Source organism: Piliocolobus tephrosceles, chromosome 2, assembly GCF_002776525.5.
Source record: "Piliocolobus tephrosceles isolate RC106 chromosome 2, ASM277652v3, whole genome shotgun sequence".
NCBI lineage: Eukaryota > Metazoa > Chordata > Mammalia > Primates > Cercopithecidae > Piliocolobus > Piliocolobus tephrosceles.
In genome coordinates, this window is record NC_045435.1 from 6989238 (window position 1) to 7013096 (window position 23859).

The 23859-nt window shown below is 37.9% G+C and overlaps 1 protein-coding gene across 4 annotated transcripts in view; it reads right to left on the reverse strand.

Annotated features, from left to right (window-relative positions):
- Positions 1-23656, reverse strand: part of TFG (trafficking from ER to golgi regulator) — a 39441-nt gene extending 15785 nt beyond the window's left edge. For 2 of the 4 annotated variants that reach the window (XM_023212186.1, XM_023212160.1), the window contains exons 1-5: positions 23241-23634; positions 18327-18553; positions 12172-12255; positions 4211-4357; positions 553-717 (exon numbers count right to left, since the gene is read on the reverse strand). In XM_023212186.1, the coding sequence (XP_023067954.1) occupies positions 553-717; positions 4211-4357; positions 12172-12255; positions 18327-18510 (580 nt within the window). In that variant the 5' untranslated portion in view covers positions 18511-18553; positions 23241-23634. Of the gene's footprint in view, positions 1-552; positions 718-4210; positions 4358-12171; positions 12256-18326; positions 18554-20403; positions 20485-23240 lie in introns of all 4 variants that reach the window. The other 2 variants (XM_023212169.1, XM_023212178.1) reach the window with 2 other exon arrangements.
- Positions 23657-23859: the final 203 nt, after the last annotated feature.

Below are 23859 nucleotides of genomic sequence, written 5' to 3' on the forward strand. Positions count from 1 at the left end.
AGAATCCGAAAAGAGAAAAAGAAGCGGGAAAAAATAATGAAGAAATTACAACCAAAAGTTAAAAAGAATAAAACAATATAGGTACTGCTTTAAGGTTAAAAATTTGTTTATATAAAAATCCACTCTATACTCAAGCAATTTAACCAGAAAGTCTACATATAATTTTCAATTTTTCTAAGAGAAAAGACAAATCAAATATAATTCGAATACTGCAACTAATCAAATTGTAAAATAGTAAAGATTTTTGAAAACTTTCTAAATTTTACTTTCAAAAATTTACTTGAACCCAACAGTGGTTTTTCTTTAAGGGGGAGGGTGCTACTGTTGGGGAGAGGACATAAGAAAGCTTTCTGAGTACTGGAAGTAATCTACATCTTAATCTAGTTAGTCTTTTACATAAGTGTACAAATATGTAAAAATTTGTTCAACAGAACACTTAAGATTTGTGCACTTCACCATATCCAAGTTATTCTTCAATTAAAGAAAGAACGAAAGAGAAGAAAGGAAAGATGAAGGAAAGGAAGGGTATAAAGGAGTTGAAAACTAACTTACCTGAAACCTGATCATCTGTTAGGCCAAACGCTGACATAACATTTTTATTGATTTCATCTTGGTTTTTTAAAGGATCAAAAGCAGACATACTTGCTGCCATAACCTGAGTAGACTGTTTTCCAGAAGAATCAGAAGCAGGCTTTTCTTCCCTACCATCCACAGTATCTGCATGAAGAGAGGAATAAACAAAAACGTGTTTCCTTTTTATCTGTACTCAGTAAGGCCTAAACGTACAAGATAGGGAAATAACGTGTGTGTATAACGATAGTCTGGAATGTTAAGTATGTCTGAATATAAGATTATAAATCATTTTACTTTCTTTATACTTTTTTGTATTTTTACTTCTAGTACCAGGGAGGAGAGGGCAAAAAGAAACAGAAGATGAACAACAGCTTTTCCAAAAAAGTTATTTACCTCCTTTCGTAAGAAATATTAGATGAAAAAAATACAAGCTCCTGGATAAAGAGAAACATTTTACTGTTTTGGTTTTTTTTGGAGCCCAATGACCTATATCCTAGTATCAGATACCCCCTGGGCACTCTGGAAATAACAATTATAGGAACCAAGGCTTTATTTTATAAAAAGAAACTTAACTAAGGTTATAATCTCAAATTTTACATTTCATTTTTACTGTCTAGTGGTCCACTATTAAATTACATGGAAATCAAGCCAACAATAATTAATTCATAATCTTCCATAAATAGCACATTAAAAACATTTTTGAATTTGCTACCTTCTATTTTAATATGTATTACTTATTAAAATACTTACTCAAATGCTTACAGATAAAACGATGTATATGGGATCTGCATCAAAATAATACAGGAGGGGAGCCGGGTGTGATAGCTCATGTCTGTAATCCCGGCAGGAGGCCAAGGTGGGTAGATCACTTGAGGCCAGGAGCTCAAGACCAGGCTGGCAAAACCCCATCTCTACCAAAAATACAAAAATTAGCCAGGCACAGTGATGCATGCCTGTAATCCCAGCTACTCAGGAGGCTGAGTCACGAGAATCACTTGAACCCAGGAGGAGAAGTTTGTAGTGAGCTGAGATCGTACCACTGCACTCCAGTCTAGGTAACAGGAGTGGTAGAAATGTGTGTAGCATAATTATATGATACCATAAGTTGGTAACTGTTGAAATTGTATGTGGGTTTATGGGATTCATTATAATGTCTACTTTCGTATATACTTAAACTTTTCTATAATAAAATATTTAAAACAATAACAACAACAAACAAAATGTTAAATATTATGAGCAGGTTAAATTTAAAATCATGCTTTTCTTCTAAGGATATTAAGATATTCCACAGGCATTTATACTACTGTCTTTCGAAAGAAAGAGTTCAAGAATAACCTACATTTTACAAATAGGAATCCAAGTCCAAGATACAAAAGACACCAAAACAAACAAAACACACGAACAAGTAAACAAAAGGACTGTTGTTAACCATTTACTCAATTAAGGGGCAATGATTATCACTTTTGTTACCAAGTAAGTAAATGAACATCTGTTCTTAGATCACTCCTGTAATCAATACAAAATGTATCTTCTGAAAAAAACTAAGTGCTAAACGGAATATAAGTACCCATAGCACACACTGGCTGGCAGCTCATTCATTCCTAACATACGATTCCAGGCTACCCTAATATTTTCTAAGTTTTTGGAAAAGGAAAACCCCTAGAAGTATTCCTTTAAAACACATCTACCAGTTATCTACCTTCCCTACCAAGTTCCTTCCTCTAATCCCAAGAGCATACCAGGTCAGTCTTACAAATTGTTTCCCTTCACATCTCACTACCTATGCCTCTTTTCACTTATCACAAACCAAAACGATCAGGAAACACACTATATGTCCTACTACTTGCTCCATTAGCTGCTGGAGATACCGCCAACAGGTCAATCTTCTATCTAAGGTAGTTTACACATCATTTGCCTCTTGGAGGAAAACAAGCATCCAAGAACCGCTGTAAGAGAGAGCTGAAGACCACAGGCGGCCCCATTTCTTGGTGAGGGTAATCCACAGGTTCTAAATAGCACTGACAGCTGATTTGGCAATTTCATTTTGTGGACTAGATTTCAGTTTCTGATGTAGGGTTTTTTTGTTTTTGTTTTTGTTTTTTTTTAAATTAGAAATATCTCTAAACATAAAATGCAGATTGTATTATTCTTATATCATCTTATCATCAGATACGTCAGACAGGACACAATAACTAGAAGATGGCCATACAAGAAAACAACACATGGCATGACTTCCAAGATGCAGAAAAGAAACCAATTTTAACATCTTTTACGTTAACATAGGTAAAAAGCTAACCATAATATGTATAAAAATACAGAAACAAAGAATGAAGTATAAACAGTAGCAAGAAAGAGGTGAGGAAAAAGTTTCACCTAAATCAAAAAATTCATAAATCCATTCCTGAGAGTAGAATGCGGGCCACTGTAGCTAATTTCTGAACAGTACTGGCTATACTGGTTAAATTCTCATCTACATTTCTTAATATTTTGCAGATGGTTAAATCCCCTGAAATTATATGCAAATGTTGTGTCCGCATCTATGAACTCTTCTAGAAAAATTGTCCCCTTATGCTCTGAAATAGAAGTGGAACTAGAAATCACTAATCAATCACCAAATATTTATTAACCATCTATCATTAACATAATTCCACATGATTATTAGAAGACAGGAAGGGAGAAATGATGGAAAATACGTCTTTATTTAAATTGTAACTAAAATAAAAACAGAAAACAAAAACTCCCAAATTATTTAACGGCCAAAAACAGAACACATGCCATTTATCCACAAAAATTATCTCGTGTTAAGCCCTTTACATGTAGTCATCCAGACCAGATTCTTTTTTAATTACTATTTTACAATATGGACAGTTTTAAACATATGAAAATTATAAGCAAACAAAGAATTTGTAAAAAATAATAAGAGTTTTCTTTAAAAGCAACATCTAAGAATCTTAAAAGAAGAAAGCAGTTTTTTAACTCTACTTTCAAGTCATTAACACATACTTAAATTTCAGTCCACATTTTAAAATACATTTGGTCCCAAAATTATGTCAGTTCCAAATGTCGATACTTCCAGGTTTATCTTAACACAAATAGTACATGTCATCTATAAAACCGGGAAAAAAAAGTTTTTATTTAACTATTATTAAAAATTGTGTTTCAACTTTACAATGTACCATTTTTAATGAATATTACTAATCTAAGTGATTTTTAGTTAAAACTACTTCCAACACTACGTAATATTCATGAAATGATTTTCAATTCCCAAGGTTCATTACTTATCTATTATACTAAAAAGGGTTCACGTGTCAAGGGGATTTGAAAACTGACCTGTGTAATAAACCCAAAAGTCTAAGACTAGTTGTGAAAGAATCACCCAGAAAACACTTTAAAAATGGGATTTCCAGGTCCTAAACTCCAGCAGGTCTACGATGAGATCCCGGAATTGGTATAATGAAACCTCCTAGTAATCTTGATGAACAGCAAGGTTTAGGAACACAGACACAAATACTAGTAGAGGCAGAGGAACAAGAGTGACACTGGGGGTGCCATCCTTCTCCTACTTAAAAAGAGTTTTTACAAACCTCCAAAAAGACGTAAGAACAATAAATCAGAATACAATGGATTCAGGGTTTACCATTTTCAGGAATATTGGTGGAAGGTCCAGGTTCTCCAGGTGGTTCCAAGCTATCCAATAAACGATTCACTTTATTTCGAAGTTCTATCAGTTCTCGACGGAGATATTTCACCTGACTTGATTCAAGGGGTCTTGGTTGGCCATTAACTGAAATAAAAACATTTATTTGCTTAAAATTAGAAGTTCATGAATAAGTATACTAATAATATGCAACAAGGAAAAATAAATACAATTCCTTTAAAGTAACAAAAACAAGGTATCAATGTAATGGAGTAACTTTTTTTAAAAAAAGGAATTCTCTATGGCTAATAACTTATTTTGGAAAAAAAGTCAAATGATTTGATGCCAGACCAAATGATTTTTAGTTGACTGAAAAAAATGAATTCCTTCATTCAGCAACAAACACTGTCAACACTCAGGTTATTTTTAAAAAGAAAAGAAAAAAAAGTGACACAAGGCTCTGATTGCAAACCCCAAGACAGGAGTTCAAAAACTAAAAAACTAAACTAAAATGCTTTACGCATTGCCAGTATACATACATACAAACTCCTGAAGCACCTAATTAGAAAAGGCCATCTATGTGAAAATAAAAGTTCAGGGCAATTCTTTGTTAAATATGTTTCAAAATCAAACCACCAATTATAAGCTTTTAGAAGAAAACTCACCAGTAATTCACATACTCCCTGCATAGCCATGAAGTTCAATACAATCTCCTACCTACATCAATTAATTATTGGTTTTCACTTAGTATTACTGTTTTTTCTCCAATATTTGAGGAGAAAAATAGCTCCTAGCAGCCAGAGACTGGTCTGGTACAGTAAGATAGGCCTTAGTGTTGCTAGAAGCTGGCCTGGCACTCACAGGTAGGCTGTGGTGTTCTCCTGTTGAACATAAATATTTCAAAGAACACTAATATCACAGAAGACTATCATCTGTATAGATCAACGGTCCATAACCATGTCAAAACTCAGACAAAAACAAGAATGCTGACCACACCAGAAAAAGGACCAAACAACCTTTTATCCTGGCTAATATGAGTGACTGCTACTGCTTTACCAACTACAGCTTTAGCCTCAATTCATTCCTCCCACCCTCCAGATAAGATTTAGTAAGATTTATTCCTCTCACCTTCTAGATAATATTTGGTAAGACATCCAATCATAGAATCATCTCTACTTCCTAAGAGCATCCAATGCAAAGTTGTACTTCCTTGAACCTTATCCAAAATCAGCTAACACAAACCCAAGTCCAACAAAAAAATCCTCTTCTAACATATTTGTAAGACATCCTATTGTTCTCCACGGTATTCATTCTCCCTTGCTGCAGTAAGTCCGTAAACCCAACTTCATTCAACTACAGGTGTGCTCCTGGTAGTCTCTGGAGCACACTGATACATCTTACGAGAACATTTAAGAACCTTGCACTTACATGCCTAGTATGGCCTATAATCTGTTATTATCTACTTAGTGGGTTTAAGAGCACTAAGCTCCAAATTATATTCAATTAAAAGTTTAAATTAACTAAGTTTAAATTAATTAAGTTAATATTAGTTGTCAGCTTGATTAGATTGAGGAATGCCTAGATGATTGGTAAAGTACTGTTCCCAGGTGTGTCTGTGAGGGTGTTACCAGAGGAGACTGACATTTGTATCAGTGAACCAGGAGAGGAAGACCCATCTTCAGTGTTGGTGGGCACCACCCGATCAGCTGCCAGTGCAGCTATGACAAAACAGGCAGAAGAAGATAAGTTTACTTGCTGGGTCTTTAGCTCACTCTCCTTCCTATGCCAGATGCTTGCTTCCACTCCTCCTGCCCTTGAACATCAGACTCCAGGACAAGAGACTCCAGTTTTGGCCTTTGGAATCTAGGGCTTGTATTAGCAGCTTCTCAGGGGACTCTCAGGCCTTTGGCAACAGACAAAGGCTGCACTATCAGCTTCCCTGGTTTTCAGGCTTTTGGACTTGGACTGAGTCACTGAGCCAATATCAGCATCAGCTTCTCTCTCTCCCCAGCTTGCAGATGGCCTATCATGGGACTTCGCCTTGTAATCACCTTGCAATTCTCCCTAAAAAAACTCCCATGTATCTTATTGGTTCCATCCCTCTGGAGAACCCTAGTACACATAATAATGTATCTTCATTAATGTGAATATAATTGGAAGACTTTAATGAACCATTTCAAGCACACAACAAGATAAACTTACTAAACACCCATCTTTGTTAAAGCTTAATATATATTTATATTTTTTTCAAGACAGAGTCTTGCTCTGTCATCCAGGCTGTAGTGCAGTGGCCTGATCCCAGCTCACTGCAACCTCTGCCTCCTGGGTTCAGCAATTCTGCCTCAGCCTCCCAAGTAGCTGGGATTACAGGCGTGCACCACTACGCCCAGCTAATTTTTTTTTTTTTTTTTTTTTTTTGGTAGAGAGTGTTTCGCCATGTTGGCCAGGCTGGTCTCGAACTCCTGAACTCATGATCTGCTCACCTCGGCCTCCCAAAGTGATGGGATTACAGGCGTGAGACACTACGCCTGGCCAAACCTTAATATTTTTTTCATCTTTCCTCCTAGCCACTAAGAAATGAAGCAGCATAGACATAATTAAATCTCCCAGAGTACCTTTCCTTAAAACCCATTCCCCTACTTGATTTTAAATAATTTTATGTTTGGTCCAAAACAATCTAGACTGTTAGATTTATTCCAACTATGTTTCGTTGTATATAATTATAATTGGTATGTTAGTTACATTTATAATCCTTTTATATTAGGCACACAGCAGTTGTTCTATGTAATAAATGCTCCCACATGAGGTAAAATAATTCCCTTTTGGCCAGGCATGATGGCTCACACCTATAATCTCTGCACTTTGGGAGGCCGAGGTGAGTGGACCACGAGGTCAGGAGATCAAGACCATGCTGGCTAACATGGTGAAACCCCGTCTCTACTAATAACACAAAAAACAAAATTAGCCAGGCGCCTGTAGTCCCAGTGACTCCAGAGGCTGAGGCAGAATGGCCCGAACCCAGGAGACGGAACTTGCAGTGAGCTGAGATCGAGCCACTGCACTCCAGCCTGGGTGACAGTGAGAGGCTCCGTCTCAAAAAAAAGAATTCCCTTTTATTCATAGTTTGCTATGACTTTTCAACATGATTGAGATATAAATGGCTTTTCTTTATCTAGAGATGATTCAGTTTTTCTCCTTTAATCTGTTATATAGAAAGTAGCATGTGATTTTCTAATTTAAAGCAATCTTAGACTCCTTAGGTGAGCAATTTTGACAATGATGTGTTTTAATATTCACTGATAAGTTTGCTTTGTAAATATTACTTAATGTTTTCTATCTATGATCATAAGTCCCTGGCTGGTTTATATGTTAATGTTATATTAACCCCACAAAATGAATTAGTGCATATTCCCTCTTTGCCTATGCTCTTGAATAGTTTGCATAATTTAGAATCATCTGTTCCTTAAGTATTTGGTATAATAGTTGGTCCAATTTCTTTAATGTTAATTGGGGCAATCAAATTTTCTATTTCTTGAAATAGTACATTAAATTTCCCTAAGAAATTGTCCATGTCACCTGAGTTTTCAAATAAAGGAATTCATGGTATATGTAATATAAATTTTTAAAGTTTCTACTATAAACCTTTCATTTCTAATATTGCTTATTCGTGCCTTGTATCTCCTTAACTAATCCTCATAAAGGTTTGCCAACAGCATCTTTTCAAAATTGTTGATTCTAACAATTTCGATTTCTAGTTCACGTCTGCTCTTTATTATTTCCTTCCAAGTTATTTGAGCTTTGTCCTTTTGTAACTGTTTGAATACCTCACTCAAAACTTTCCAATCCAGTTTACTAATATAAGTATCTAAGGCTGTAAGTACTACTCTAAGCACAATTTTAGCATTCTCTAAAAACTTGGTTACACAGAAGTCATTACCTACTTATTTCTAATTCTCATTATTATTTCTTCTTTGACTTATTTAAAACTGTATTTGTTGCCAAAAGTAGGGAAATTTGGGTTACATATTCTGTCCAATGTTCTCTAAAGAGGCCAGAGAATAGGACCTTTAAGATATCTATTCTCTGTTATATCTTGGAATTTTCTGGAAGACTTGATTTACAGTCAACTTCTATAATGCACTATGAGTACTCAAAAACAAACAAACAAACAAACAAAAAACTGTATTTCTCCCTAACTGCTAGATGTAGAAGACCAAGGCTGTTTGAGCCTGCTTGATTTATCAGCTCTTCCATAATTATAAATTTATTGATTTATCTTCATTCTGTCAATTTTTCTTAGGGGAAAACATCTAAAGCTAACATGCATAAGTGTTCAGATTGTTATACAGTCGCAGTGAATTATTCTTTTTATTATCATAGAGTGACTATTACTACTCAAGTTTTTATACAAGTCTACTGATAATCAGCTTTCTTTGCATTTGTCTAGTCTCTTTTTCTAGCCCCTTACTCTCAAGCTTTGCATAATAATATTTTATGTCTCTTGGAAGTAACATGGAATTGGATTTTTTTTTAAACTCCAGTAAGAGATTATTTTAACTGATATGTGTAGTCAATTTCTGTGTACTGTGATTAGTATTTTATTCTATCTGTTAAGCTTTCTATTTCTTTTATTCCGCCACCACTTTCTACTGAACTGAACAGGTACGCTTTTGTTTTCTTTTTTTCTCCTTTCCTGACAATGTCTATTTTTTCAATAATAACTCTTACATGTATATCATACATACTTCTGCATTTGTAGTATGCAATTTAAAAAATCTAAAGTTAATTACAATCTTCCTCCCAAATGAGTCCTTAAAATATTTGTATTCCTATCATCCCTTCCTTTCTTACATATTATTGCCTAGTATTCTCGTCCCAAATTGTTTTTATTCCCTAAAACTATTAATTTTTCTAACAATCAATGCTCATTAAAACGTACACATTAATTTCATTGGTGCTTCCCAATCCCCTGACAGCCCAAGATTTAAGAGTTAAGCTTCCTTGACTTTTCCTGTATCAAGGGAAAAGCTTTTCTAAAATATTGGTTTTGAAAGCTTACCCTACTGAGGGCCTGGGATCAAGCAACAGTTTATATGCTCACATTGCTTCTTGCATCTTTCACCACCTTCTGAACTAAATTTCCTTCTTGATGAAGACCACTGTTAAAAATTATTTTAACAAGGGTCTGTGAGTGGTAAATTCTCAGTCTGTCAAAGTATTTGTACTTCTCCTCATTCGTGAAATTTAGTGGAGTACATGATGCTACTTTTCTAGTTATTTTTCTTAACTGTTTGCAACTGTGATACTATTGTATTTCAGCTTCTATTATTACTATGAAGAAGTCTACCAACAGTCTAATTGTTTCATATGTGATCAGTCTCATTCTCTCTGGCTACTTTTAAGGTAATCTCTCTGTCTTAGACATTTTCCAGTTTCATGACAATATGTCCAGTGGGGATTTGCCTTTACTTATCCCTGCTCAAGGCTCCCTGTGCCTTCTGAATCTGAGGGTTTATATCTTTTATACAATTCGGAAAATTTCTTTAGTCATTACCTCAACATGTTTCCACTCTCCCATTCTCTCCTTCTTGAAACTCTGAATAGAAATATTCTGGATGTTCTCCTTTTCACCTTCTCTTTGCCTGTGTTTTTGTGCTTTACTCTGTAATTTATTTGGATTTCCTTTGCAGTTCACTAATTCTCTTTTTAGCTATGACTAACGTATTTAACCTATCCACTTAGTGTTTAATTTCAATGATTATATTTCTCATTTCCAAGTTACTTTAAGTTCTTTTTAAAATCTATTTATTCTTTTTCCATAGCACAATAGCACCTTGCTCTTACATTCTTGTTTTTTTGTTTTTTATTTCCTGAGATGGTGTCTCGCTCTGTCACCCAGGCTGGAGTGCAGTGGCACGATCTCGGCTCACTGCAACCTCCGCCTCCTAGGTTCAAGCAATTCTCCTGCCTCAGCCTCTCAAGTAGCTGGGACTACAGGCGTACACCACCACGGCTGGCTAATTTTTTGTATTTCAGTAGAGACGGGGTTTCACCGTGTTGCCCAGGCCAGTCGCGAACTCCTGCGCTCAGACAATCCGTCCGCCTTGGCCTCCCAAAGCGCTGGGATTACAGACATGAGTCACCACGCCTGGCCACTTTTATATTCTTATTCCTTCTTTTACGTCTTAAATAACTTTTAATTTTGTAGACTATCACATATATTAACAAAAGTTCTTGAAAATCTAATCCTACTATTAGTTGTGTCCAGTGGTTCTTGCTTACATGACAGTTTCGTGTGTCTTACAGTTTTGTCTGTGAGAAACCTATGTGACCTGGATTGAGAATACACCCCTCAAAAGAGATTTTGGCCTTTCTTCTGAGATTTTTCTAAAATGGTAACATCTGGGCTTCGGAGTTACCAAACTACACGGAGAGTTTAAATTTAAACCCAGCTCACTTAAGGACCACAATTATGAATCCTCAAGGGACACTTCCCAAGCCCCTGATGGCCCAAGGTATAAGAGTCAAGCTTCCTTGACTTTTCCTGTATCAAGGTAGACTTTTCTAGAATATTGTTTTTGAAAGCATGGCCTACTAAGGGACTAGGACCAAGGGCCTACACCATGTAGACACCAGATGGCAATTCCTTAAATTATGGAGGCTAAAGTCTCTACTATCACCACCAAGAACACCCCAAGTTTCAGCTTTTGGTACATCAGGCTTTAGTTCCATCTATTTTTTGTTACCTGGATATTTCCCTTACTTTCCTGGGCAAGCTGAGTTACAGAATTCAAAAAATACATTTGTAAGTTTATCCAGCAGATCCTGTTTAAAGTAAGGGTCTGCAGATTATCTAATCTGCTTTATGCCTAGTCAAGAGTTAAGTATTTTACACTCAATACTGTAAAAAGATACCTTTATTTTAAATAATTTTACACAGTTTTTGTTATTTAACATTTAAATTCTGATTATTCATATTCATCCTTCCTAGATGAAGATGAAATAGATACAAATTAAATCAGTAGACCATAATTGTATTTCATACTGAACTTTAAGATTCATGCAACAAAATTTTAAAAAATGAAACACTAAACAAAACAACCGGAAAAAGCGTACACACTTTATTTTTCACATAATCACACTAACGTTTAACTCTGTAATCTTTTCTATCTTGTCCCTTAAAGTTCTGCCTTGCATATCTATTAAGATCTAAAAGAAAAAATCTAACAGATTAAAATTAGTCTTGCATTGGTTTTTATCAGAACTATTTTTAATCTTTAAGTACTCCTTGGGAAATACTGTCTAAAGCAAGGGTCCCCAACCCAGTGCTGCTCTGTGGCCTGTTAGGAACCAAACCGGGCCGGGCTGCACAATAAGAGGTAAGTGGTGGGCTCTGCCTCCTGTCAGTTCAGCAGTGGCATTAGATTCACATACGAGTGTGAACCCTATTGCAAATTGCACATGCAAAGTGGAAGAGTTTCATCCCGAAACCTTCTCCCGCTGACCTCCCCCCTCCACCCCCACCGTCCATAGAACTGTCTTACACAAAACCAGTTTCCGGTGCAAAAAGGTTGGAGACTACTGGTTTCAAGTATCAGACTTACATGTTAAGCCCTGAGAATAAGTAACAACATACTGTAATGTGAAAGAAAATAATTACAATTCAAAAATTCTAATACAGCTAAAACTATCATATTGTACCAGGGATAACTAAGTTATACCTGATTTCAAAACAATAACATACTTAACACTCTGTTCTTACTGAATTAAACTTCCATCATTTGCTTAAAACATACATAGCCATAAGCTTCAAGTAACCTAAAACAACTACCTGGACACAAATAAATGTAATAATATTTGAATCAGTTATTGCTTACCTAAGTCTTTAAAAGGAAAAAAGCCAAACATCTTTAAAATACAATGAATAAAATAGTAAATTTATTAGAAAGTTTACTACTCACCAAATAATGTCAGTTTCAGTATCCTACTACACTGAATTGCAAAGGAAAGGTCAGAACTATCAAAAATTGTTATAAGATCTCCATCTGGAATTAAAAAAAAAAAGTTTCAGATCTGTATAAGCAGTAAACTAGTAAAAATTAAAAATCCAAAATGCAGATTGTAGAACATAGTTGAACTCTCCCATAAAACCCTTAAACTTTAAACGTTTGTCTAGCAAAAACACATTTGTTCAAAAACACACTAAATCAGTTTTGCTTATTACTCTTACGGCAAGGTATTTACACATATCCACATGAAAAAATATAGCTAAAGTTAATGCATTAAGTGCCTTAATATTTACTAGTCACTAGGAGGAGATTCATAGACAGTAATATCATAAATTGTTGGTTTATACTGAAATCTTTTCATTCCAAAAAATTTACGTATTTTACCAAGAAATAAAAATGTTTCCCAAAGTTCAAATCTTAGTCATAGGTACAGTAAAACACTACTGTTGCAAAACTGCTTTAATGAATGGATAGTAAATCCTTTCAGGTCACTGACCATTTTGATACTAAGATGAAAACAATTAACTCTTCCTAGAAAAATCATATTTATGACCATGAAGTCCCCCAGATCTCAGGGATAAAGAATGCTATAATTAGCATACCAACTGTATGTGTCAAAAGCTTTCAAAGGGCTAAGGGAAAAATATGTTCTCTAAAGAAAGCAAGAATAAAAAAGCAGCCAGAGACAAGGAGTTCATCAGGGACCTCTGCAGGGTATCTTCACAAACAATTGGGTGGGGAGGAGTTCTGTCCTGGGGAGGCCACAAGACTACTTCTGGGATGCTCTGCTGCACCTATTTTTAACACGAATTAGGTGGATTTATTTTGGACAAAGATGACAAAACTGAGAATTTTATAACTGTTTTTAGCTCCTTATAGCCAGACCCACTTCCCGTAACATACCAGTTTAATGTTCAACTTTCATAAACACATTTTTAAAAGAAAATAAAGTATGTATGTAAAAAAAGAAAACTTCCTGTTACTTTTTTTCTTTTCTGAATCCTACAACAGCAACAGAGTTATCTCCGATGGCAGGAACTTCACCTAAGCCATCCCTCCACTCTACTAACAGAATCTAAGGGAGACAAATCAAAACAATCAAAAACTTTTTGGCCGAGTGTGGTGGCTCACACCTGTACTCCCAGCAGTTTGGGAGGCTGAGGTGGGCGGATCACCTGAGGTCAGGAGTTCGAGACCAGCCTGGCCAACATGGAGAAACCCCATCTCTGCTAAAATTACAAAAATCAGCCGAGTGTGGTGGCGTGTGCCTGTAATTCCAGCTACTTGGGAGGCCAAGGCAGGAGAATCACTTGAACCTGGGAGGTGGAGGTTGCAGTGAGCCAAGAGCACACCACTGTACTCCAGCCTGAGTGACAGAGCAAGACTTTGTCTCAAAAAAAAAAAAAAAAAAAAAATCATGAAATACAAAGTTGTAACTAAATGAGGAAGACAAATTACAACTCAAGCTAAGGGTCCACTAACTGTGACCAAGGGGCAAAATCCCTGTGTTGTTATAGGTCTGTGAATGAAAAATGGTTTTTACATTGTAAAAAAAGGTAAGACCAAGGCCTTATGCGACCCACAAAGCTAAAACAGTTATTATCTCTGATCTATTAAAGTTTGCTGACCTTAGACCTAAACAAAAACAAGGTAGTTAAGAGAAAGCCAATCAATGAGGTCAGTTTGAGACAAATGCAAAGCATCTTCAAGTGAAAAAAGGCAGTTAAAGGCCAGGCACACTGACTCATGCCTGTCATCTCAGCACTTTGGCAGGCGAAGGCAGGAGGATCGCTTGAGCCCAGGAGTTCAGGACCAGCCTGGGCAACACAGTGAGAGCCCCATTTTGATAAACATTAAGAAGAAGAAGCTGAGTGCAGTGGCACATGCCTGCAGTCCCAGCTACATGGGAGGCCGAGCTGCAAGGACTGCTTGAGCCAAGCAGTTCAAGGCTTCAATGAGCCATGATCACGCCATTGCACTCCAGCTTAGGAGATACAGCAAGACATTGTCTCAAGACAACAAAAGAAAAAATAAATAAAAATTAAAAATTAAAAAAAGAGTTAAGGAAGTACTAGCCAGAGCAATTATGCAAGTGAAAAAAACAAAGGGTATCCAAATTGGAATGGAAGAAGTCAAACTTTCCCTGTTTGCAGATGACATAATCTTATATACACAAAAACCTAAAAACTCTACCAAAACCCTTAGAACCAACAAATGAATTCAATAAAGTTGTCGGAAACAAAATAAATACACAAAAATAAGTAGTGTTTCTATACAAATACAAAAAATAAAAATTAAAAATGCAATCCCATTAACCATAGCTACAAAAATTTTTAAATATTGAGGAAGTTTAACGAAGATGAAAAACCTCTACAAAAAAAAAACACTGATGAAAGAAACTGAAGAGCTGACATATGTAATGACATCCCATGCTTATAGATTAGAAGAACAAATATCATTAAAATGACAAAACTACTCAAAGCAATTTACAGATTCAATTCAATCCCTATCAAACCACCAATAAAATTATTCACAAAAATTTAAAAACAAATCATAAAACTTGTACAGAACTACATAAAACCCCAGACAGTCAAAGCAATACTAAGCAAAGAACAAAGCTGAAGGTGTCACACTTACTGACCTCAAAATACACTACAAAGCTGTAGTAAGCACGGACTGGCATAAAAATGGACCCAAAGAACAACAGAACTGACATAAAAACAGACCCATTGACCAAGAGAACACATAGATCAACAGAACACACAGAACAACGAAACAGAATAGAGAACCTGGAAATTAATCCATGTTATCTATGGTCAACTGACTTTTGACAAAACCACCAAGACCACTCATTAGGAAAAGGATAACCTCTTTAATAGGTCGGGAAAAGATTTCATGAATAAGACCTCAAAAGTGCAGTCAATAAAAGCAAAAATAAATATGATTATCTCAAACTGGAAAGCTTTTCTGCACAGCAAAGGAAACAAGAGAGTGAAAAGAGAACTTACAGAATAGGAGGAAATACAACTACTCATCTGACAGAGGATGAATATTCAGAATATACAAGGAACTCAAACATCTCAACAGCTAAAAAACAAACAATCCAATTTTAAAATTGGCAAATTATCTGAACAGACATTTCTCAAAAAAAGACATAGAAATGGTCAACAAACATATGAAAAAAATGCTCAACATCACAAATTAGGGAAATGCACACATATCAGGAAAATGAAGACCACAATGAGGTTCACCCCAGTTAGGATGGTTATTATCAAAAAGACAAATAACAAATGCTGGCAAGAACGAAGAGAAAAGGGAACTCATATATTATTGGTAGGAATGTGAACAGTACAGCCACTATGGAGAACAGTATGAAGATTCCTCAAAACACTATAAATACAACTAACACACGATTCAGCAATGCCACTACTGGGTATTTAACTACAGGAAAAGAAACCAGTATATTGAAGAGACATCTGCACTCACATGTTTACTGCAGCACTATTCACAATAGCCAAGACATGGAATCAACCTAAGTGTCTAACAACAGAAGAACTGATAAAGAAAATATGGTATATATGCACAATGGAATACAATTCAGCCACAAAAAAGAATGAAGCCCTGTCATTCACAGCAACATGGATGGAACTGGAAGACATTAAGTTAAAAGGATACCACATGCTCTCTCTCATATGTGGAAGCTAACAAAAGTTGATCGCATACAAGTAAAAAGCAGAAGAGAGGACAGGAGAGGCTGCGAAGGGTAGGAGAAAAGAGGGATAGGGAGAGATTTATTAAAAGACACAAAATTACAACTAGATAGAAGTTGTTCCAGTGTTCTATAGCACTATAGGATGACTACAGTTAACAACAACATGTTATACAATTTCAAATAGCTAGAAAGAGAATATTGAATGTTTCTAACCCAAAGAAATAAATATCTGAGGTGACGGATATGCAAATTATCCTGATCTAATCCCATTATATGTACTGAAACATTACTATATACCCCATAAATATGCACAATTATTTGTCAATTAAAACAAAATTTTTAAAAAAAAAGACTCTTAGGACTTTGCTTAAAAAAAAAAAAAGTTTAAAATCTTTATTGTAGGCTGGGCATGGTAGCTTATGCCTTTGGGAGGCTGGGTTGGGAGTATTGCTTGGGAACAGGAGTTCAAGGTTATGGTGAGCTACAATCACGCCACTGCACTCTAGCCTGGATGATAGAGACCCTGTCTCAAACAAACAAACAAAAAAAAAATGAACTGATCAAATTAAGGCACACACTTCAAAGTTACAGAGGTGAAAATCAAGGTATGATAAGCATAAGAAAACAGGAAAAAAAGTACTATCCTTTATTGTTTCTTAACATGGGCAACTCTCAAAAATTTATTTTGGGTGCTCTTAGACTACACATCACAAAAAGAAAGGAGAATTATACCTTTAGCTAGATGGTCAATTAACTGATCACCAGTGATCTACACTTCTCTTGCACAGTATAAGTTGTGCAAAGTGGCTGCTCAGCCAGGGACTATACTTCTCAATCCATCTGCATCTTAGCAGAGCCATGTAACTGGGTACTGACCAATGTGATAAGGGCAGACATGACACACACCATCAGGCCTAGTGAGTAAAATCTCCCATATGATCCTTCATACTCTGTCTTCACTCATCTGCCCGCCAATGTCAATGCCTATAGTGAGCTTATAAGCCATGTGTTGAAGGTAACAGCTTCTTTCAGCCTGGATCCCTGAAAGATTTCTCAACTATTAAACCACTCAGATTTTAAGATTTCTATTATATCTGCTGGCATTACTTTAAGCCAACCCTAACACAGACAGAGAAAACATATTAGTGATAAGAAAACCAGGTTAAGCAGTGTCAGAGATGGTAAGAGGTAAAAGTATTTAAAAACAAGGATGGGGTGGGTAGCAGTGCTAAATAGTGAGGTCAAGATTAAATACACTGCAAGTAAGTTCAACAGTAAAAAAAAACACTGGTAACCACCTAAAGAAAAAATTTCAGCAGAGATGTTAACAAAGAAGGCAGGTTAAAGAATAGGAAATATAGTCTACTATTATAATTCTACTTAGTGTGTTTGCTGAAACATTTTTCATGCAAAACCTATTTCCATAAAGAGAATTTTGTCAACAAATGTGTCTGGGAACACTGCATACTACAAACTTCTGAAAACGTATATAAACGTATTATAATCTGAAAACTCCTAAAGAAACACTTTTGTCTTTGCTTAAACCAGCTTTCCCATACTTAGTTGACCATGAAAGCCTTTTTCATTCCATGCACACTAAAACTTTTCATTTTGGGAAATAAGAATAGAAAAAAAAATTTTAGGCTAAAAGAAACCAGAATTATATGGACAAAAGGAGAAAACAATGCTTGTAAAAATGTATGTGAAAAATGTTCTAACACTTCCCTTCTAATAAACCACTTGGCAATTTTTTTTTTTTTTTTTTTTGAGACAGAGTTTTGCTGCATCACCCAGGCTGGAGTGCAGTTGAGCAATCTCAGCTCAATGCAAGCTCCGCCTCCCGGGTTCAAGTAATTCTCTGCCTCAGCCACCCAAATAGTTGGGATTACAGGTGCATGCCACCACGCCCAGCTAATTTTTGGCATTTTTAGTAGAGACAGGGTTTCACCATGTTGGCCACGCTGATCTTGAACTCCTGACCTCAAATGATCCGCCTACCTCGGTTTCTCAAAGTGCTGGAATTACAGGCATAAGCCACTGCGCTCGGCCCCACTTAGCTATTTTTAACTGATAAGAGAATTATAGTAACTATATGAACATCACATTTAATACAAGAAAGAGCTCAACTACCATGAAGAGAGGACGGGAAAGAGTCCAATAAAAATGGGCAAAACAACACATACAATACTTAAGACTTTAAGGTCAGGCATGGCAGTTCATGCCTATAATCCCAGCACTTTGGGGAGGCCGAGGCAGGATTGCTTGAGCCCAGGAGTTTGAGGTGACACTGAGCTATGATCACACCACCGTACTCCAGCCTGGGCAAGAGAGGCTCTGTCTCTTTAAAAAAAAAAAAAAAAAGGACTTTAAAAAATAGCTTTAAAAATACTCTTACCTTCATCTTTATACTTTATTGTTACTTCATCATTACTCAGAAGTTTTCCTCTGAAAACTCGTTGCATCATTAGCACTAATTCATCATAAGTAATATCTTCATTATGAATAGGAATTCGCCGAATATCCTCCCCAAGTTGAGCTTTGATGATTAGCTTCCCACTCAGATCCAACTGTCCGTTCATGGTGGACTCCAGGATGTTCTATATATACAACTCTAGAGAAAGACTGATAAAAATGGTTTTGATAACTAAACAACAAAACATACCTTAAAAGTTGAGAGCAATGCTACTATTAGATGCTAAGAAACTCTGGCCTCCAAAAGATTCATTATCCCCATGTTACCATATTTATGTTAAAATGGTCTGGAGGCAACATTATTTTACTGTAGGGATAATAAAATAAGCTTTTATTTTATGTCTACTATAATGTTTTCTCATATTTAACTGTTCATCTGACATTACCATTTAGATTTTTCTTACTATATCTAAAAATTAATTCCTGATCTCCCACCTAAAACTGCCTCTCCTATAGGCCTCTTTATCCTACTTCCTTTGAGTTGTATAAGACAAAAAAATCTTGATTGATCTCTTTTTCTCAAACCTTACATCCAAACTGCCAACAAAATACGGCTGCCGCTACCTTTAAAATACCTCTGGGGTCCAACCACTTCAGCACCTTCACTGCTATCAACTTGACTCAAGCCACCATCATCGCTTGCCTAAATGACTGGAAAAGACTCCTAACAGTCTGCCTGCTTTTTACCTTTGCCCACTTTTAATCTAGTCTCACCACCACACTTAACGCTGTTAAGTAAAACCTAGCATCATTCTGTTCAAAACCTTCCAATGCATTCTCATCTCAAAAAGCAAGACCTATAAAATCATCTGGCCTCCACTCCCTGGCCAAGTATTTAACTTCATTTCCTACCTCTGTTCTTCACTCACCCCTGCTATACCCATACTTCAAGTCTTCCCTTTGTCTTGAAACTTTCTGATACCCCTCATATGATTCAGATTCCTTATCAAGTGTTAACTGAGAGAGGTCTTTCCTAACCATCTAATTTAAAATGGCTCCCCTGTCATTATCTTCTTATTCTGCTTTATTTTTCTTCAAAGCACTTAACACTACCAGACATCAAAAATTTGTAACTTTTTATTGTCTTTTCCACTTGATGGCAGGAAGTAAACAATTATGTTTTCCATATTCCCAGAGCCTACAACAGTGCCTAGCAGACAACAGTCATCCAATAGCTGTTAAATAAAGGGAAAAATAACTACTGGCTTCAAAACTCTATTATCCTATAAACTCTAAATGCTAACTCTGAAGACAGAGTTATGTGTGAATAATCAAATAGAGCCTCAAGTTTTTCTAAGAAAGATCTCATGTCTTTAATTTCCTCTCTATGTGGGGGAACTGAAGGAGAAAGGACAAATTAGTAACACCCACCTGACCTGTTTAAAGACTGTCCACTACTGTGCTGCAGACTCCCTAACTCTCCCACCTGGGTGGGTGTGTATGATTGGACTATATATTTTATTGAATAAGACAGTGTCAAACAACTAGCCACTAAACACTGATTCGTTACAGAATTTTCCCTTAGGTTTCATTTTAATCTTTAATTTTATTCAGTATGACTATCCTGTAATGACTGTATTTTTTTATTATTATTATTATTTTTTTTTTTTTTTGAGATGGAGTCTCACTCTGTCACCAGATTGGAGTGCAGTGGCGCACTATTAGCTAACTGCAGCTTCCGCCTCCCGGGTTGAAGAGATTCTCGTGCCTCAGCCTCCTGAGTGGCTGGGACTACAGGCATGTGCCACCACGCCCAGCAAATTTTTGTTTTTTTCAGTAGAGATGGGGTTGCACCATGTTGGTCAGGCTGTTCTCGAACTCTTGACCTCAAGTGATCCACCCACCTTGGCTTCCCAAAGTGCTGGGATTACAGGCGTTAGCCACCAAGTCCAGCCACGATTGTGTAATTTTAAATTCAAAATAATGTTGAAGGTCTCTAGCAAGTTAAATAGTTGCTAGATAATAAGGGAGGATATACTTATCAAATAATGGGTTAATACCTCTTCTTCTCAAGGCCAAGATGTTCCTGAATGTTATCTATAATCGCTCAACATTTCTTAAGCATCAACTCCTTCCTCCTCCTGCACCAAGAAAATGATTTGAGACATTTAAAGGTGTCCAAAAACTCCTACTGGCCACATTCTAGTTTCAACTTCCTGCCTTAATACTAGCAGCTTTCTGCTTCCTCCTCTTAAATCTGTTATTTCATTAACACCACACTTCTCTGCAATTATTGTTTATTCTTTCGGGGTATGTGAAAGCACTCACCTACTCCCCCAGCATATCAACCCTTCAAGTACTCGAAAAAAGCTGCCATGAATCCTATTATATGAATATGATATATTAATGCCCTACTATTCTTCATATAAATACCCTTCGTCCTTTCACCTAACTAGTCCTTAAATTAATATCTCTAGACCCCTCACCATGCTCTGAACAGATATTTTATTAATAAATCTTCAATGAAATGGGTCATTAAAACTAAATATAACACTCTAAGGTCAGTGCAGAGTAGAGTGCACTGCATTCCACTCTAGAGATGCCATGCTTATCTTAACGCAAAGTAAGAATACAGTTAGTTTTTTATCTGCCAGTTCTCACAATGGACTTCTCATGAAGACAGTGATTAACAGAAATCTCCATACAACCAACTCTTCGCCTTCTGCAATGCTTTCTGCAATGCCTTCTGCATTCAGGAATTACTTACTAAATACCTACTATGTGCCAAGCTCTAAAGTATAATTATTTCACCAAGATGGTAAATATTCCATCTTGTTTGCTCTGGCAGCCTAAGAGTAATAAAGACCTTTCAAAAAATCAATGTATTTGTTACCTTCTCCTTTCTACAAGAAGTGTAAACCAGAAATAATGTAAAAGGAGCCAGTGCTTAGCCTCAGTGAGCTGGTATTATCTATTCCCAGCAGCACCTAGAAAAGTGCCTGACATAGTATTTAAAGACTTTGTTTAAATTTTTTGAAGTATGGGAGAAGAAAGCTGTAATATAGATCAGTTTTTACATCCGATCCTCACACTGTACAAGATGTAGCTAGAAGTGACTTCCATCAGACACACTCCTAATTAAGAAAAAATTCCAGCTTTGAATATAATTGATGGTATGTCCTTCTGACTGGGGTACGGGTTTGTTGCCCAATTTCAATGGATTTAAAATTTGAAGGCCTGGCGCGGTGGCTCACACCTGTAATCCCAGCACTTTGGGAGGCTGAGGCAGGCGGATCACACGGTCAGGAGTTCAAGACCAGACGATCAACATGCTGAAACTCCGTCTCTACTACAAATACAAAATTAGCCAGGCGTGGGGGCGCGTGCCTGTAATCCCAGCTACTTAGGAGGCTGAGGCAGGAGAATCGCTTGAAATCGGGAGGCAGAGGTTGCAGTGAGCCGCGGGAATCACGCCACTGCACAGCAACCTGAGCGACAGAGCGAGACTCCGTCTCAAAAAAAAAAAAAAAAGAGTCACATATACTTTCTATCTGCCATGTGTTTGCGTGCAAATTCACTTTTTGTGTTTCCCATTGACTCTAAACATCTTGTGGCCAGGAACCAGCGCTTCTTTCCTAAAGCTGTCGTTAGCTCGTGCAGTCATCTCCCCAGAGTAAACACAAAAGTATCTCAAAAATAAGTGTACAACAAAAGTTTCCTCTCAAGGGGAAATCCCATCCCAACATTACTTCATATACAGAATTCTGGTACTCGTTTTCTCTTCCAAAGTAGAGACTGGAATTAACAACTAGCTCCTAGAACTGCCAGTAGGAGTCCTACAACAAGCTCTTCTTCCATCTTGTCCCTGCCCCGGCCCCTCTGAAGTCCAGAAATGTCTCGGCCTCTAACTTGTATAATATAACCCTCCAACAGGAACGCTTTTCTCAGCACTGGGAATAATCTGACATGCTCAAGGTCATATAAAAACCCTTCCTCCTGAACCAGGATCTAGGTTCAGTGGCCATACTTCTGGTTCTGCTATCTGTAAGGGTAAGATCCTGCTCAATTTCAGAGGCAGTGGCTTAGGCACCTCCTGAGGGGAATAGTTTCCTCTAAGAAACACTAAGTCAAGTCAACTGTAATTATTCTAAACAAGGCAAGAGGCCTCAAACCCTGCCTCAGAGGCAGTGTAGCAAGACGGTAAAGATTCCCACTACCAGCGATGTGATCTTAAGTCCTCGAAGGCTCACTTTCAACACATTCGAAATGAAAATAACAGTATCTGAATTTGGAGGCATCCTTGTGATGATTAAATGAAATACTGCATCTCAAATACTTACTATAGTGTCCAGCAAAGCAAACTCTTAAAATTAGCTAGAATCATCACTATAAAACCAGGTTGGGCCTCCAGCTGGCGCTTGATTAAGCGTTGACTTAGCCAAGGAACGAGGCTCCAATTCAGTGACCCCAATCAACTTATTCCCGTAGGCGCCACTCTGCACCCTTCCGAGCTCCTTCGGGCATTGGGCGCCGGCCGACCCAGACCTCCCAAAGCCCCTCTCCTCTCAATCCAAACCCTTGGAGACAGGCTGCACCAAGGCATCAGTTGGCCCATTCGCCTCCCGGAGCCCCCGAGGCGCGCCTCCTGGCCAGCGCGGCCAGGGGTTGCCTCTCTGCCCTCCCCCTCCGCGATCTCCCTTCCCCTCCCCCTATGCAAGGCCCCGCCCTTCCTCCCTCTGGCTCTGTCCTCCCTCCCGCCCCCTCCTCCCTCCAGCCCCTTCCCACAGCGCCTCCGACCCCAGTTGCCGGGCGGTTCGAGCGAGGCCCTCACAGCGCCTCCTCGTCTCCCGGCCTCCTCGGAGAGAGCGGCCGCAACCCCCGTCTCCAGTGGCCATACCGGCTTGCGGAGGCCGCGCCGCCGCCTCTCCGCAGGTCTCAGCTGAATGGGCCGACGCGAGGCCACTGGACTGGGGCGTCGCGGGGAGGCGGTGGTCACTGCCCGCTCTGTTGCCCTCCGCGACCGCCGCACCTCGCTCGCAGGCTCGCGCGGGCCTCGGCCAATCGCGTTGACCCAACAAGCCTAGCGAGAACTCGGGCTCTGTACGTGGCAGGTGGGGGAAGAAGAGAGGCGGGAGCAAGAAAAAAAAAAGCCCTTTCGCTCCTCCTTACTGCGCGTGGACACACCAGGACGCATGCGCCAGGCTCAGGGCTGGCTGGGTCCCGGCTGCCTCGGTCCCGGCTGCCTCTGCCGAAGACGCCTTGCTTTCTCACTGGATGATGAGGTGTAGGAAGCGTGAGCTGCACCGATTCACGCATGCGCGGGGCGTGACCAGGCACTTCCGGTTTTCTCGAAAGCATGTATTTCCGTTTCTCGCCAATGGGCGGGGCGTAGTGCGCTGTTCTAGACTTTTTGAGAGCCGGTTGCAGGTAGATGTCTGTCCAACTTTAAGTGGTTTTTGTCGTTGTTGACCATTGTAGTAACAGATGAAAAAAAAAACTTTTCTTCCACAAATCCA